General features: G+C 38.6%; 1 protein-coding gene across 1 annotated transcript in view; it reads left to right on the top strand.

The window, feature by feature from the left end:
- The window catches only part of MET (MET proto-oncogene, receptor tyrosine kinase), a 115,727-nt gene that overhangs the window by 91,159 nt on the left and 11,962 nt on the right, over positions 1-12,606 (top strand). Inside the window, exons 15-18 of the mRNA XM_047763212.1 lie at positions 2,603-2,833; positions 5,217-5,297; positions 7,601-7,782; positions 11,305-11,414. Of these exons, the coding sequence (XP_047619168.1) occupies positions 2,603-2,833; positions 5,217-5,297; positions 7,601-7,782; positions 11,305-11,414 (604 nt within the window). The remainder of the gene's footprint in view (positions 1-2,602; positions 2,834-5,216; positions 5,298-7,600; positions 7,783-11,304; positions 11,415-12,606) is intronic.

Below are 12,606 nucleotides of genomic sequence, written 5' to 3'. Positions count from 1 at the left end.
TTAAATTATATCTTTAGCACTCCTTTGAAGGCTTCTCAATGAACTCTTAGTACTCAGCCTTTTGCCCGCATCTCAGAGTTGAATATATTTTGAATCTCATCCAATAAAAACCTTCAGTTATGCTATTTAAAATGGAAGGGTTAGCATCATCTATTTGGCGAAACACTAGGCCTAATAATGGTCAGGTTATCCAGAGCATTTTACATTGTTTTATTTAAAATCTCCTGGTAAAAGCAAAATGTCTGTATTGTATCTGCTCCATTATCTTTAGAAGTTACAGGACGTGAGTCAAGTACAACCATTTCCCTGGTTGAATATTTACCATTGGACAAATAAAATGAGTCACAAATGGTTGAGGATACTGGAAAACTTAGAAGTTGCTCATCAAAACAAGTACAAGAGCAATGAGGCACTTAACGTTTTAACTTTTTCAACACTTATTGCCTCTTACTTTTCCAAGTTTATGTTAGTTCTATAGAGGGTTCTATAGATGCTGTTAATAGTATTGTCTTTTCCCACATGACTCCACTCACCTTTCAGAATTCAAACCCTTAACAAAATGGACGAATCATCCAGTTTATAGTTTTGAAATTTAGACCTACTTATTATCTTATATTCACATAATAACGGCTCTAATCTGAGATCTTTAAAGTTCAGAAGTAATTTTTTAAAAGAAGCATACTAAATCTTCCTTCAACCTCATTACCCGCCAGACCTCTGTCATCATTGCTGCTAAGAAACTTGACTTTCATCTCCTTTCCTACATTGAACCTACACCTTGAAGACATGGAAAAATAAAATAGGCAAAGGAAAGGCATTCAAAGAGAGGAATAAAGAAATGCACAGCCAGCACCTAATAAAGAGGCATCTCTAGAGCTTCTCTCTGTATGTGATGGGGACAGCTTCCTTGTCAGTCTTTCATGCAGACCTAGAATTCTCTGTGTTACACCAGAATCATACATTGATGGTTTAAATTGGTTTGTGCTCATACCTGAACTTAGCCCAGAGGTCAGTAGAATTTCCATGCTAGAGGACTTTTTCCTGTGCCTCATCAAGGCTATCCCTCAATCTCTATACCTCTGAGAATTTAGAACCCTCATCTCTAGGTGCAAAGGTTTGAGAAATGAAGGTAAAGAAACTGAGTTTAGGGAGGCTCATCTGCATTTCTATCCCCTGGGGAAGTTTCCAGAAACCTGGCTCTGGTATTAAAGGAATTGATGCCCAGCTAGGCTTCTTCCTTCCCTTCCCCATTCAACATCTCAAGCACTCCCCTGATGGTCTCCATCTTTTCCTTAAGGTTTCATCTGTCTAATTTCCAGCTAGTAATTACTATAACTACAGGTGGTCCCAGAGCTGTTCTGGGACCACTGTTGAGATTTACTGCTGTAAAATTGATGTTTTAACCAAACCATCCAATCTGGAAAATACTAAAAATGCTTAAGTGGGGTTAGGAATAGGCAAGGTACCATCAACTTTCTTTTTATGCCCCTTTCTTAAATTCTGATTTTCCTGCTCATTTACAAACAAACAATATTTTCTTTTGGTTATGGGCCCCCTGCCCAAATAAGCTTATCCACTCTCCTGGCATTATATACTAATACATCTCAATTCCCATCCCAGTTTATCTTCAAGTCAGTTCCTGCAGACATAATGTCCTTTCTTTGACATGTACGGATTCCTAGGGAAAAGGGAGAAGCAACTGGTGGCTTCTCTGCCCTATTTGGCATTAAGAAATTTATTCTCAGCCCCACAATTCCTTACCCCTGAAATGGAAAAATTCACCCAGCAAAAGGGAACCTTGTCTGAAGCTCTTAGAGAGGTTTGGTTATAAAGATAAACTAGTAAGGAATGCTAATCTGGTCCCTCTCCAAGTGCCCTCAACTAAACCATGAGAAGAACACACTAACCCAATTCTAACCTGCTTTATCTAGGTAGCAGTAACACTAGATAAACTGCTGTCACGACGTGATGGAGAATTTACCCCTAATGGGAAAAAGTTTGACTCCTGAAAACTTAGCCATTATATATTTCTAGTCATTTGTGTGTATGTATGTTTATATACAGTATATAATATTTCACTATACATATTTTTCTTTGGCCAGGAATCCACATAGGTTTTGAGCAATACTAATTAATTCCATTAATAAACACTTATCTCTCAAAAGGCATCTTTTACATTTTCTTATATTTGTGTTGGATTTTTGTCACACACACTAGTAGCTTGACTACTTTTGCTGCCTTCCACTCTAAAGAACATAGTATATTAAAAAACAACCCCCAAGCTTAGCTTTTTGCTATATATTAAAAGAGACATGTCTAAGGAAATGAAGAGGGAAAAAAGCTTTTAAAGTTACTACTTAATATACTTAAAGGAAAATCGATAAATATTTTTTTAAATATACACATGTATCTTTTCCCAGTTTATCATTTTATTAAACCAATTCATTTGCAAAGATCTTCCTAGCCTTATTCATTGATAAAAACACTATTTCTTTAAACTTGAGTTTAAAATTTGGTTTTGCTGTTAATTTACTGCCACTGTTAAAGTCTCTCCTAAGTGAGATTTCACTATTGTTTCTAATAATTTTGCTTTATCTTGCAGACCAGTTCCCTAACTCATCTCAGAATGGATCATGCAGACAAGTGCAGTATCCTCTGACAGACCTATCCCCCATCCTAACTAGTGGAGACTCTGATATATCTAGTCCATTACTGCAAAATACCGTCCACATTGACCTCAGTGCTCTAAATCCAGAGCTGGTCCAGGCAGTTCAGCATGTAGTGATTGGGCCAAGCAGCCTGATTGTGCATTTCAATGAAGTCATAGGAAGAGGTAAGTATTTCCACTCAGCTTTTTGTTAAATACGATTTTCCAGTAAGCATTTTATCTTCTGCCTTTGCAGATTAGGAATTAGACAATGGCAAAAGCAACTGACAGAGCAGTGATAACAAGAGCACTTGATTTCTGTCCTGCAGAAATATAGCCCTGCAAATCACATTCATGGGGATTTGCCTCTGTGCATGGAGACAACTTGATAATCTCCCAAATGTATTTGAAATGAGTCACATTCCTTCCTCACCTTTTTCATAATTACAACTATAGTTTCTTGAAAGGTGCCTTTTACTTCTTTCTAAAAACCATTCTGTTAAGTTCCAATATTTTTACTTATATCTCCTTCCAATCTTTCTTTACCCTGAGAATAGTGACTAATTCTAAGAAACCCTGGTTTATAGAAGTTTGTACACTGCTGAACGCCATCAGAAGACAGGGAATTTATAGCCTTCCCTTGATCTGAAGCAACATACATCATCTCTGCAATGCGCTCCAATTTCTTTATACAAAGAAGAATGACTATTTGTAATAAGGCAGCCAGAGCAGCATAGCATATACAGTATTTGCGGAAATATTGAGAAGGAAGAGAAACCAACCAGAAGCCAGCAAATGAACTCCACTCTTCCCTTTTTTTCTACAAAGCTTTTGCCTTTAATACTGAGTGGCCTCTGATCCCCTGTATTTAATAATGTACTGCAAGAGGTAGCACAGATATCAGCCAGCATGATGCAGAGAAACTGATGGGACAATATGCTGGTGTGTTCATGAGGCCTTTCCATTTTCCTGTGACAGCATCCACACATTCTTCTATCACATATTCCAGATTTTAATCCTTAGCATGCCCCCTTCCCAAATAGCAGCCTCACTGTTAACAAATGTGTTTTATATCAGAGTAATATAGAGTCCTTTTACCAGCCTATAAATGCCAGTAATTGCACCAGTTTTAGAATGTGTGGCTTCAGTAATTATAGAGGAATTAATTCTAATTCTACATATTATAAAATTTGAATTTTATATTTTTATCATAAAAGGTGCTAAAAGTAGCAGTTATCTCTCTTACGAGTGATAATAATGATTTTATAAATATTCATATTATTTATTTATATACCTTTCCCTGGTAGAATGTGAGCCTTCAATAGCATAGGTTTTATTTATTCATTTTTGCTGCGCAAGAGTAGACTAATGCCCGACACTCTCATGCTAGGCACCCAGGGAGTCTTGGCCGGCTGGACGAATTAATTAATGACTTACACAGCTATCAGACTGGCACCTCTGGGGAAAATTACTGCCACTGGATGAAAGGCTACCATTGGGAAAGTGATGTGGCTAAAACCAGAGAGAACTAGATGAAATGACTCAGAGTGAATTTGCTTCATTTGGGCAATTGCCTTTCAGTTTCTGCCAACCTGGATTATGTATTAACCAGTGACTAATGGGGGAAATTCTTATTCTATAATGCTAACCTTATTTCTAATGGTGACATTTTTATTTCAGTTTATTAAAGCTTATTTTTTTGCATTTCTTCATGTGGGTAAAACTTTATATTTAAAAGATGTTATTTCATCCTTAAAAATAGTGGGGTTTTTGGGGGGGTTTGTGGGGGTTTTTTGTAGGGTGTTTTGGGGGGTTGTTGTTGTTGTTGTTTTTGCTTTTTTAGGGCTGCACCCATGGCATATATAAGTTCCCAGGCTAGGGGTCAAATAGGAGCTGTAGCCACTGGCCTACACCACAGCCACAGCAACACCAGATCCAAACTACATCTGCGACCTGCACCACAGCTCACAGCAACACTGGATCCTTAACCCACTGAGCAAAGCCAGGGATGGAACACGCATCCTCATGAGTACTAGTCAGATTCATTTCCACTGAGCCCTGACGGGAACTCCCTCTTTTTTTTTTTTTTAATGGCTCCACTCACAGCATATGGAAGTTCAGGGATTGAATTTGAGCTGCAGCAACTGAGCCTGGAGATTGAACCTGCTCTCCTGAAGTAACCCAAGCCACTGTGGTTGAATTCTTAACCCACTACGCCACAGCAGGAACTTCAAAAATAATGTTTGTTTTACAAGGCAAATGTTACTCCTATTTTCAGTGGTTCCACTGTGGTAGAACATTTTAGTATGTTAATCTTTTTTGGCAGTTAAACCACCTGGATACTTTACTACATATTAAATAATCATATTGCTTATATCTTTGGGTGAAATATATTACATCTGCATATTTCACAAACACCCAAAACTGTGGTATTGTTAGTCAAAAACATAAGAAACAATGCACTTTTTTGCCATGTAGAAAAATAAAGGAAATGAAGATCGTGAAGAGCTTATTAAATACTGCACAATTAAAGTATTGCAGCACTAACCAAGTTCTCTCTTTCATGTAGGACATTTTGGGTGTGTGTACCATGGGACTTTATTGGACAATGATGATAAGAAAATTCACTGTGCTGTGAAATCCTTGAATAGTAAGTTACATTTTATCTAACAGTGGAAAACAATTTTTTGGTTTACAAACTAATAAATACTTTGTGATAAAATGTAGATTTACACTTTCTCTTGTGGAGAAGTCAGCAGCTGCTGGAATTATGGATCGAATCCTGAAAATTTGTTTGATCTAAATTCTTATTGAAATATTTCCTCAGAAATTTCCCTCAGAACCCTCATAAGTAAGAGTGAAGGATAAATGAGGTTTTTGGATGAGCCTGAGTATCATTGAAAAATATGTTTGCCATATAATATTTGCTTTGCAAGTGACATTTATGGAAACTATTGGAAACATTTTGGCACATACAGTAGTAGTGACTCATTTTACCCAGAGGCATTACTATAATTATTTCTTAACCACAATTTCCATTTAAAAAGATAAAAAATGAAATAAGACAAACAGGAGAAAAATGTCAGCAGAAAATTGAAAGACTGCAAATGTGGTAATACCACATTTATCCACATTTTTGGTGAATGAAGTATTCCACATAAATGAACTCCCTTAACAGGTGATACTAACCCCCCTTTAATGCTAGAATATATGTTTTTAATATTATCTGTTATTGAAAAAAAATCTCTTTTAAATGTAATGCATACTCTTTTTAAGAAGCAGGGAGGAGTTCATGCTCAGCAGTAATGAACCCGAGTAGTATCCATGCGGACGTGGGTTCAATCCGTGGCCTCTCTCAGTGGGTTAAGGATCTGGTGTTGCCATGATCTGTGGTATGGGTCGTTTATACAGATCTGGCATTGTTGTGACTGTGGTGTAGGCTGGCAGCTATAGCTCTGATTCGACCCCTGGCCTGGGAACTTCCATATGCAGCCCTAAAAAGACAACAAAAAAAAAAAAAAAAAAAAAGAAGAAGAAGCAGAGGATGGTAGAGTTACTCGATTTTCCTGGGTCTGTCCCATGTATACATGTTATTAAACTTTGTTTGATTTTCTCCTGTTTCAAAAAAGAGAAAAGAAATAGGGAATGCTTCCAAACATAAACTAAGACTTTATTAATGACTCAGAACCATAATTACAGCATAACTTACTATCTTGTGTAACCCATTGTACTCCTCATGTTAAAGCTTTCCTGGCTCCACTTTTGCTGACAGGTTTCACATGTCAAGTCAGTGTGCTTGCCTTTTACCCCCATTTCTAAATTTCCACTAATAGTTTGCAGCAGCCTGAAACATGTTAACCAGCTATATTACAAATTTATTTTGGAATTAATAGGCTTTCAATGCACAAGTGAAAGGCTTTCCTGTAAGATTCATTATTGCCAGAAACATTTCAGCCTTTTTTTAACATAAATCTCCAGGTTGTACAGTGTTATGTATGGTTGATTTTGTTGGAAGTCTAACCACAAGGTAATTAAAGGGACAGTTTATATGAAGCCTAACTACAAACTGTGATGGATTAAGTATAATTGTCAATAAATTTACCTCCCTAAAGAACACTGCTGCCAGTTGTACTCAGAACCATCCTAACGCCAAGAAATCTTTCTCTGTCCCTTGTGTGTGTTGATTACTTTTTGGTCCAGATGGATTCCAGGTCTTGGAATTCATTGCATTTGTAAAAGAATATCGTCACTGACACTGATACTAATCAGATTAATAAATTAAAGATTGTTAACTCTCCATTAATGCTGACTAGTGTCAAGCCCTTGAGATGTCTATCTGGAAATGATTAGAAACTATTACACCAAAATAGTCTACTTAGATATCATAGACAACATTTAGTCTTCAAATCCTCCCCGTCCAGGGATTGGAAAACTATGGCCTGCTGCCTGTTTTCATAAACAAATGTTTTTTGAGACTCAGCCATTTATTGTCTCTGGCTGCTTTGCTTTTGCACTGCAATGGCAAGACTCGAGTATTTCCAACAGAGACTAAATGGCTTACAAAGCCAAAAATATTTACTATCTGACCCTTTACAGAAACGTTTGCCAACCCCAGCCCTAGATAATCACTACAGAAATGGACTGGCCTGCTTCCCTCTCCTTTTTTCTATATGAGACAAAGTGTGGTTCTGTATGGCACAAACTGGTTGCTAGACTCTTGTCTTACAAAAAAGGGTGCAGATTGTGAGTTAAAGGTGCAGCACAGGTGACATCATTCATTCAGATGTATTGTAAAAAAAAAAAAAGCACTCTGAGGATGAGCTATCAGGGCAAGATGTAGCCCAAGATGTAGCCCACTGGTTTTACATTCCATTGCTCTCCCTATTTGAACTTGACAAAGTAATAAGCATTGTCTCATAATGAAGTTAATGTCTCTACTGCTGGCTTTCTTAGGAATCACTGACATAGGAGAAGTTTCCCAATTTCTGACTGAGGGAATCATCATGAAAGATTTTAGTCATCCCAATGTTCTCTCGCTCTTGGGAATCTGCCTTCGAAGTGAGGGGTCTCCACTGGTGGTCCTACCATACATGAAACATGGGGATCTTCGAAATTTCATTAGAAATGAGACTCATGTAAGTATATTATCAACCTTACTAACTGATGAACTAGCTATAAGCTAGCTAGCCTTCCAAAATGTGCCCATTTTGAATATTTTTAAAAGCTTTTAGCAAAGGAAGCAAATATAAAATGAGGGTACCATTCAGATGTTTTGAGGCAAATTTAGTTCACTTGTACCTCAAAATCCTCTATCCTGGTAGGAAAACAGTGATACCTAGAAGGGTTCCCTGGGGGCAATGATTCTTACCCACCCTGTAAGCAGCCTTGCTCTACCAACGCCCAGAAAGGTACATTTAGTCATCTTTGAGTCCCTACTATGTGACAGGAAAAGCACAGCACAGGAGACAAGACCCAGAATGGGCCTGAGGCCACATAGAGTTTTAACTTTAGAGGGAAGGACATTGAAAATTAATTACATAGTTCTATAATAATTAATTATAAATGAGTTCCCCTTGTGGCGCAGCGGAAATGAATCCAACTAGGAACCATGAGGTTGTAGGTTCGATCCCTGGACTTGCTCAGTGGGTTAAGGATCCATCTTGCCGTGAGCTATGGTAGGTCATAGACACAGCTCAGATCTGGTGTTGCTGTGGCTGTGGAGTAGGCCAGTGGCTATAGCTCCGATTGGACCCCTGGCCTGGGAACCTCTATATGCCATGGGTGCGGCCCTAAAAAGACCAAAAAATAACAATAATAATTAATTATAAATGAGTCACCTACTATTTTTCAAACTTGCTGCCCACTCTTCTACCTTTGTACTTCCTAATCTCTCTCTAGAGTACTCTTCCACATGTCCGCATGTCTCACTAAGTCACTGTTCTTCCACTTTTTGCCCTAATGTGTCATCTTCAAAATGAAGCTCCCCTAACCTGTCTAAAATTGTAGTTGACCTGCACAGCCTCATGCTTTCATTCTGTCTCCTCTCCCCCGCTTTATTTTTCTTTATCCCACTTATCATCATCTGATACACTAGGCCTGAGTAATCCAATATTGTGGCCACAGCCATACATGAAATGTAGCTAGTCCAAATTGAGAAGTGCTGTGCTTGTAGAATACATCCCCGGTTTTTAATACTTGGCACAAAAAAAGAATGTAAAATATCTCATTAGTAATTGTTTATACTGATTACATGTTGAAATGATAATATTCTGGATATGTTGGTTTGAAAAGCGTTATTGCGAAAATTAATTTTGCTTGTTTCTTTTTAATTTTTTAATGTGACTATTAGAAAATTTTAAATTACTTATGTGGCTTGTGTTGTATTTCTAGTGAACAGTGTCCTACTAGGCAATAAATAAATAATAGCTGTGTGTGTGTATAGGTAGATAGATATAGATGTGTACACACATCCCTTTAAAATGCAAGCTTATGAGAGTAGGGCTTTTTATTTTTTGCTCACTTCTGTGGCTCTAACACCTAAAATATCAGATATTTGTTGAATGAATGAACTGAGGGTTACAGAACAGGTTCTTAGGCTCTTGCAGGTGAGGGTTTCCTTAGTGAAATTTATGCCAATCCCTAAAGGCTGAGCAAGCAATGTCCAGACCAGGAGGGGAAAAGGAGAAGGAGTACCCAGAACTGAAGTCGCAGATGGCCCCAAGCTCCTTCTTGGCTCCTTTGTCCAGGCCTCTGTGGGAGTTATGGATTAGCTTTACTCTCAATCAAAAACAACTTAATAAACATGGGGTCAAGTTCTCAGAGGAAATCATCTCTAAAGGGTAAAGAAATGTTTGCATCCAGCCAAAGAATAAGACTCCCTGACAGTGAATTTTGGCAAACATGAATTTACCTTACAAAGCATAAAGCTTTGGTCTTACCATACCCACTTTCTACTCTAACTCTTGCCGTTACCCTGACAAGTTTATCTGGTTGGATATGTTACCTTCTCTAGGTATTATTCCCCCAGGGCTAAAGCATGATAGAGATTTCCTATTATACAGTACCATGGCCTTTTATAGTCCAAAGAGTCTATACATTACAACCACTAACAGAGAAGCCAAATACACAGGAACTGGCCAAATAACAGGAACTGGCCTTTGAACATACTGTGCATTAAGAGGGCTGTAGCCCTCCTTGCAGGGTCCCCAGTGCCTACCTCTAAAGCTCACAAAGTCCACAGAGGCCGCTGAAGAAAACATATCCTATTCCTGATGGCCAGACACTAGAAAAGCTATCAGCCACAGTGACTATGTGATTTCAGATATAGTTCTCATAGTTACTAAAGGCATTACCCTATCCATCCACTTTTGTGTGCTGAGCTTATTGAGAATGAGATTTTTCTGTTCTCCGTGTGGGTCCAGACTACTGGAGTTGTGAGCTGGTGCTTCAGTACTAGCAGGATGGCTTCTGATGTGATTGATTTCACTAAATTATAGGCTTTAGAACCTTACAGATTTAAATTAAAATCCTAACTCAATAACTTATTATCCTGGTTTGGGGTGGTTTATTTTTCTCTGAACTTCCTATATTAACAATGTATTTCTTTTTTTTTTTTTTTTTTTTTGTCTTTTTGCTATTTCTTTGGGCCGCTCCTGCGGCATATGGAGGTTCCCAGGCTAGGGGTCTAATCGGAGCTGTGGCCGCCAGCCTACGCCAGAGCCACAGCAACGCTGGATCCGAGCCACGTCTGCGACCTACACCACAGCTCACGGCAACGCCGGATCCTTAACCCACTGAGCAAGGGCAGGGACCGAACCCGCAACCTCATGGTTCCTAGTCGGATTCGTCAACCACTGCGCCACGACGGGAACTCCAACCATGTATTTCTGATGCTCTAACTTCTAGGCCTTGCTAACCATGGAGGGACTGCCCCTCCCAGAACTAGCAAATTCCCAGAGGTATTAAACAACTCAACTTCAAAGGGCACGCCTTTCATCACCAAACCAGCCAGTCCAGAGCCCATACCTAACCACCTCTTTTAAAGAGCTTTCACAGTCTGGAACACTGTCTACCTGCCCTAATCACTTCAAGGCCAGGTACCAGTCTCCTAGAGACAGTCCCTACACCCCAGAGCCTGCTGAAATTACTCAAACCAGGCAATCCTGAGCCTGCTTACCCTGCCTCACCCATTCCTGCCCATAGGTATCACAGTAAAGGCTCTAACTACTATATTTCCCCCTTGTTCCTCTGCCTCCTAACTGACCCTGGTGCTTCCCTGGGTGACCTTTTATGACAGAGCATACCTCCTCCTCTTGGAATTTGTGGGTAACAGTCTTTTCCATGGTAGTTGTTCCCATCTGATGACCTTAACATACCTGAAAAATAATAAAAATCTACATTTAAAACACCTCCAGTTCAGGAAAATAGAGCCTGTATCACCTGCCTTACAGAAGAGTATAAGGACTAACCAAAATTTATAAAATTATATAGCATGGTACTTTTGCAAATAATAGATACTTAATAAGTGATTGCTGTTATCAACAGGGCGCAAGTTATTATTGAAACAAGGTGATGCTTATAAACATTTCAGAACTCTGAGGTCATAGCTAGAACAGTAAATGCTTAGTTTATGCATTTCCAATTCTCTTTGATTACAGAACCCAACTGTAAAAGATCTTATTGGGTTTGGCCTTCAAGTGGCCAAAGGCATGAAATATCTTGCAAGCAAAAAGTTTGTCCACAGAGACTTGGCTGCAAGAAACTGTATGTAAGTATAAAAATCTCTGTGCCCGCAGTCCAAATTAAGTGACAAGGAGGAATCTTTCCCACTTTCCCATTTCGGGCTAGTGAGGATGTTTTCTCTTCTCCTGCAAAAGTCCTTTATTTCCATTACAGTTTTAAACCGATATGTAAGCACTAGGGATGTGGGTGGGGCTTTTAGGCTTTGTCCATCAGAATTTAAAAGGAATTCTCCAGAGGGGTTCTGAAACAGCTGCTGTGTGCTCTTGCCTTTCTTTTTACTTCCCACCCATAGCCCCCAGTATTGTGGTTTCACACTGCGTTAGTTTTTGGTAGGGAGAATTTGATCTTCAGCATTTTACAGTGAAAAGGAGAGGGCTGGTAATACAAATATCAACATATTGTAACTTCCCAAGACTGGATTTGAAGTCAGCCTGCAGAATCCCTACCAAAAATGGTATTTGGGAATGAATATACAAAGAACTTTATTTGTGTCTGGCTGCCTGGGCTGTATAATTCAACAGTCAACAGTTTGTAATTGATTCAGTGCTTTCCCTTACATAGCACTGATTCATGGCTTATGGTATGTGTGAATGAAAGAACTGTGCTGTTAATTTCCTACCTTGGTTTCAGTCAATGTAGCAACATAAAAGCTAGCTTGAATGAAGACTACATAGCCTCAGATAGAAAAAAATGATTTTTATTGAACCTTGCTATTTTCCTAGGTGATACACTATGTACCCTTTTCCTATTTTACCTCACTGGTGGAACAGATAGGTTGTATGTGCTAGCCTAGCCCACTGAGAATGAAAAAGTAAAATAATAGTTCCTTGTCATATCTCCCTCATAAAGCTAAGTATTGCTAATAAGTTGACAAGTGAATATTAGTGATTACTTCAGCTAATCAGTTGGCATTACTCAATTTAGCAAACAAGGAAAGCTGGGAAGGTGGCCAATTTTACTACTTCTCCAGAGCTACATTAAAGCAAAAATGATTTTCTGATACCACATCATTCATAATCTCTTTGCTTGGCTTGTTGACTTTGAAATGCAAATGTCAAGCATCTTTATTCAAGAATTCCATTGTAATTTAGTGCTAAGTCAATACAGGCCAGATGAAGCCCTCCCTGCAGAAGTTATGGATTTCAAATACTAAAGACACTTGTTCTAATCTATAGAGATTCAGCATTGCTATAAATTGTTCTCTTTCAGTCACCAAT

The sequence above is a fragment of the Phacochoerus africanus genome, chromosome 16, assembly GCF_016906955.1.
Source record: "Phacochoerus africanus isolate WHEZ1 chromosome 16, ROS_Pafr_v1, whole genome shotgun sequence".
Taxonomy (NCBI): domain Eukaryota; kingdom Metazoa; phylum Chordata; class Mammalia; order Artiodactyla; family Suidae; genus Phacochoerus; species Phacochoerus africanus.
Note: the sequence above shows the minus strand (reverse complement) of the source record. Positions and strands in the feature narration are given on the sequence as shown.